Genomic DNA, 4,926 nt, shown 5'->3' on the forward strand with positions numbered 1-4,926 from the left:
ACCACAAATCTCAGAGAATATTAAGGCTAGAGTAACCAAATTTGGTACACACACTGCTTTAAGATGTCACTATAAAACGTATATCTCAGAATTTCGCCCCACCCCCATCCGCCCCCACAAAGGACGAAAATCTGTTGCATCCACAATATTGCAGATTTGAGAAAACTAAAAACGCAGAATCATAGAGAATGACCATATCTATCAGATTGCTGAGTCTGGATCAGATCAGATAATTTTTATAGCCAAAAGGAACAAATCAATTTGCATTGGCTACGCAGCGCCCGACGTCACGCTCAGCCTGATTTTCTGTCTCTCTCGCACGCACTTTTTGTCGTGTCGTTTAATATTAGCGGCGTCTGCCGGAGGAAAGCCATACTGACTAAGTATCGGGTATAACTGTAGAGTTGCGGTGTCCGCAGCAACTCACAACGTTCCCCCTCGTTTTATTTGTGAATGACCTTCCTAAAGTTATAACATACTCTACTACACTAATGTATGCTGATGATGTCAAAATCTGTCTTTCTTACTCTGATTGGTATTTGCACACACGCCTTCAACTTGATCTAAGTGAACTACTATTGTGGTGTTCAACTAATCTTCTTTTTCTGAACCTTTCCAAATGCAAACTTATGACATTTTACCGTCGCGCTCCTCATTGTTCGCGCTCCCATATGTTCTAGGAAATCATGTCCTTGAGCGAATTTCGAGTTCAAATGACCTCGGAATCCTTTCTGATCATAAGATGTGTTTTAACACCCATATAGCTGCAACTGTAAATAAAGCTAAGGGTGTTTTAGCGTTCATCGAGCGTTGGTCCAAGGAGTTTGACGACCCGTACGTTACGAAACAACTGTACATCTCATTAGTACGTCCTATATTGGAGTATTGTTCTTGTGTGTGGAGCCCGCAGTATAAAGTACAGCAGGCTGTTATTGAATCCGTGCAAAAGCAATTTTTAATTTTTGCCCGGAACTTTAACTGGGACTCAGGTAGAATCTTGCCACCCTACCGGTCTAGGCTAAATCTTATTGACCTGCCGTCGTTGCACCATCGCAGAATATGCAATGGCGTAATGTTCGTGCACAAGCTCCTTCTTGGGACTGTTGACTCCCAAAATCTCGTGGGTCAGATTGACTTGGCCGTTCCATCTAGACCTACCCGTACTTTTAGGCCTATCCGTCTACCCATATGTAGGTCTAATTATGCTGATCATGAACCTTTTAGGGTTTTATGCTATAATTATAACTCCCTCTGTCAAACCCTATCCCCTGAACTGTCTCTTAAACTAATTGCATGCAATATTTATAATCATTTAAATTTAGCTAACTTTAAACTTATCTTTTTCCGCCTTTAGTAACTAAGTACCATTATTAACAGATAATTGTTAATTTAATAAATAAATAAATAAATAGCTCAAGTATAATTTTGTGTTCGTGTGTGGCATCGTCAAAAAACACAGTAAAAAATATATATAACATTGGATTCCCGTTAGAGATTGATTACTTGGCCAAACGTGGGGCCGTATCCTTGCAAATCGTCAGATCAATAAACTCCACCAGTGTTCGGGTCGGGCGGCCATTCCCTTGCGCAGATACTCGTATTCGAAGCCCTTTGTCACCATAACATTTGTGGCATCCTTTGAGGGAGAAAGTCCATAAGCTCTGCGCCCAAACAAAGCGCCCCACAATACTCACAATATGCATCCACTGGCCACAGGGCACATACTCACGGAGAAAGGCAGCGGCCTTGCTGGGACGTCCACCTCGGTCAATGCCATAGTTCTGCACATCGCTTCGTCCCCCGGCACGCACGGCCTTGCTGTAATATTTCCACAATGGGAAGCGCCACACACGATCTCCGGTATGCATGCTGGCGTGCTTGATCTGCTGCCACAGGATCTCCGAGTTGGTAAAGACCCCCGCAGCCGACTCATCCAGGGCCTGGCGCATGTAGCCCGAGCAGGTGCCGACGTCAATGATGCACTTGGGACAGAAGTTTTGCGCATACAGCAGGGCGTCTGCCAGGACCAGTACATCCTCGTGATCGGTGCACTGGATCTCGATGGTCTTGCCGTTCATGGACTTGACCATGTCCCCAGTACGGACCGAATTGCAGCCCACTACGTTTTCACAAAGAGGTATCAGGCCGCGAATGTTGACCTAAGAACAGCATTATTATTCAAGGAGATATCATTTCTGTCCTGAGTACTTACCGGTAAACGCAGGCCAGCCACAGCTCGACAACAGGCCACCACAACGGCGGCCCCGGTCATGTCGCCACGCATATGGAAGAGCTCATGTTTCTCTTTCAGGCACAATCCTCCAGCATCGTAAGTCACGCCTTGGCCCACCAGCACAATGGGGCGCTCCTCGGCACAGCTGCCGTAGTAACTCAGCTCCAGGAAGATGGGTAGCTCGCACGAGGCCTTGCCCACAGCCAGGAAGGCGTGCATTGACTGGCTCTCGGCCCAGCCCTCGACCTTGACCTCCACATTGACACCGGATTTGCACAGCACCTCGACGACATTCTGCGCAAAAGCTGTGGGTGTGAGGAGGTTGGAGGGCATCTCCTGCAGCTGTCTCGTCAGGTTCTGGGCGGCTGCCTTCTGCAGACCAATGCGCCATCCTTCGAGGTCGCAGACCTCGTCTTTTCTTGCGTATAAGTCCAGCGACGCTGGATAGCCTGGGGACGTGGTCGCAGGCGCTGCAAGCTATTTTTTTCGTTAAGCCCACACAAAGTACCAAATATCACAATATTCTAGATACGTATTTCGTGTTCAATTTCTAGCAATAGAGAATGCCAAATTGAGGCGATGAATGTACTCCATGAGAAAGTGACACTCACTTCAAGGGCTATTTGGTCGGTACATTCAGGAAATTCGAAAGGATCAGTATCTAAAAACGAGTGGACATCGGCCCTTCACTCACTACTGTTTTGGTTTGTCTGTCCTCGGAGGAGTAAACATATCTATGTATGTATATCTTTGACAAATGGGGCTAACAAATCATGAACTCTTGAAGGGCCATGGTACTCAAATAGATGTGGCTCTGGATGAGTGTAACTTCCAGAAGGAAGCCTTTTCGTCCTATGAGCGTCCTTGATGAGCACCTAGATATCAGAGACCATGAAAGCTAGAGCAACCAAATTGTATATCCAGACACCTGGACCCGTCCGCTTCCACAAAGACCAAAAATCTGTGGAATTCACAATTAACGCAGAATCGTAGAGAACGCCATATTTACTAGACTGTTAAATGTGGATGAGATCGGATCGTTATTATAGCCATAACGACCAAATCGCCTTCCACGCGCTTACTCATTCTCTCTCGATCTCTCTATCCATCTCACACACTCTTTCTCGTGCAGTGTGTTCGCTCTAGCGGAGGGAAGCGAGACAGAACGGCGGGCTTGTGTGTAAGAAAGAGAGAGAGGGAGAAAAGTTCCACTCTCCTATCTCATGACAAGTGCGAGCATAATTCAGAGTTTACTTCGTTCCCGCTCGTTAAAGAATCTTTTTTGTATAAGTGGGTGATACAAAAGAAAGGTTTTTAAAATCAAAACGTTTGTAAGATATGAATATTAGTTTATAAGATTTGAATATTAGTTTAAGAGTTACTCATCGATAGTATTATAAGAAATACCAATGTACTCGATATATCGATACTTGTCCTCGACAAGTATCGATATGCCAACACACATTAATTGATATACGACAATGAAGACAGAAGAACATATAATAAAACCGTGCTATTAAAAGTTTACATATCAGGTGTGGGGTTTGCCCAAAAAAAAAAAAATAAATAAATAAATAAAACTCTGCGATGAACTATGCAGACATAAGAGCGAAAACCAAAAGTGAACTTAGCGCCATATTGCGTAGGCAAAACGTATATTTTGATCAAGATGCCAACATACACCAATTACGTACAGCAGTGAAAAAAATCATGGAAGACACGCATGAGCTAGGAAATACGGCGCCAAGCGCAGACGAGACTATGCAGGCAGACATTTTTGCAGTCCCGGTTGAGCGCGAGATAGATAGAGACAACCGTAGTGCACAACACGCAGTAAAAGCGGCGCCAGAAGAACATGGTGAAAATGTGCAGAAGGCTCGAGAAGCATTCATGCCGCGACAAGACAACGCGTGTTCGAAATTGACCATGCGATCAGATGAATACGAAGAAGAATCGCGCCGTTTCTCGCAAGCGCTTAGCTGATCTCAAATTAAGCATATTGAAAACGGAGAAAGAGGCTATGGAGTTGGAAACGCCGAGAGATTGCATCGACTTGACACACATTGAGGCGCTGATGCGTCCATTTTCTGGAGATGACGACCAGGCTGTAACCAGTTGGATAAGTAACTTTGAGGACATTATGAATTTCCATGGTGTATCCGAGTCAAAATGCTGGATATTAGCGAAGCGGCTGCTAGGCGGATCGGCGAAGGCGTACATCGAACATGTGGCGCCTTTGACTTGGCAATTGATGCGAGCAGAATTGCTCAACGTCTTTGAGCAGAAAGTGACAGCGTGGGACATTGGAAAGCGACTGGAGGCACGGAAAATTGCAAATAATGAAAGCGCATTGCAATATTTCGTCGCAATGTGCAGCATAGCGTCGCAAGCAGACATGGCCACGAGCGATGTGGTCAAATTCATCGTAGAGGGACTGCAGGACAAGACGGGCATGGCAGCATCCATGCTATACTGCATCACACTCAACGAGTTGCGTGACAAGATGGTCACCTATGATAAGGTCAGAAGAGCTCCTGGCGTCGTAGCAATTCGTAGCGAAGGTATGACAAAGGGAAAACTAAATGTGAGTATGGCAGTTGGGCAGCAGCAAGGTGGTGGCGCAATGCGTTGCTACAACTGTCGGCAATTTGGGCACGTTATGAAGGAATGCAGTCAGCCAAAGAGACCGGATG

General features: G+C 45.6%; 1 protein-coding gene across 1 annotated transcript; it reads right to left on the reverse strand.

The window, feature by feature from the left end:
• Positions 1 to 1,428: 1,428 nt before the first annotated feature.
• Positions 1,429 to 3,026, reverse strand: LOC113567217 (cytosol aminopeptidase-like). Its single transcript, XM_026994393.1, has 4 exons — positions 3,002 to 3,026; positions 2,213 to 2,682; positions 1,695 to 2,159; positions 1,429 to 1,636 (listed from the first exon to the last, which is right to left on the reverse strand). The coding sequence occupies exons 1-4, from the start codon at positions 3,024 to 3,026 to the stop codon at positions 1,538 to 1,540; spliced, it is 1,059 nt and encodes a 352-aa protein (XP_026850194.1). The 3' UTR covers positions 1,429 to 1,537.
• Between the last annotated feature and the right edge of the window lie 1,900 nt (positions 3,027 to 4,926).

The sequence above is a fragment of the Drosophila persimilis genome, unplaced genomic scaffold, assembly GCF_003286085.1.
Source record: "Drosophila persimilis strain 14011-0111.01,24,50 unplaced genomic scaffold, DperRS2 tig00002512-arrow-arrow-pilon, whole genome shotgun sequence".
NCBI lineage: Eukaryota > Metazoa > Arthropoda > Insecta > Diptera > Drosophilidae > Drosophila > Drosophila persimilis.

Coding starts and splice junctions, on each gene's coding strand:
- LOC113567217 (XM_026994393.1), bottom strand. CDS start 3,026: ATGGCCCTTCAAGAGTTCATGATTT. Junction 2,683..3,001: donor CCTTCAAGAGTTCATGATTT/GTTAGCCCCATT, acceptor CCACGTCCCCAG/GCTATCCAGCGTCGCTGGAC. Junction 2,160..2,212: donor TGGCTGGCCTGCGTTTACCG/GTAAGTACTCAG, acceptor TGCTGTTCTTAG/GTCAACATTCGCGGCCTGAT.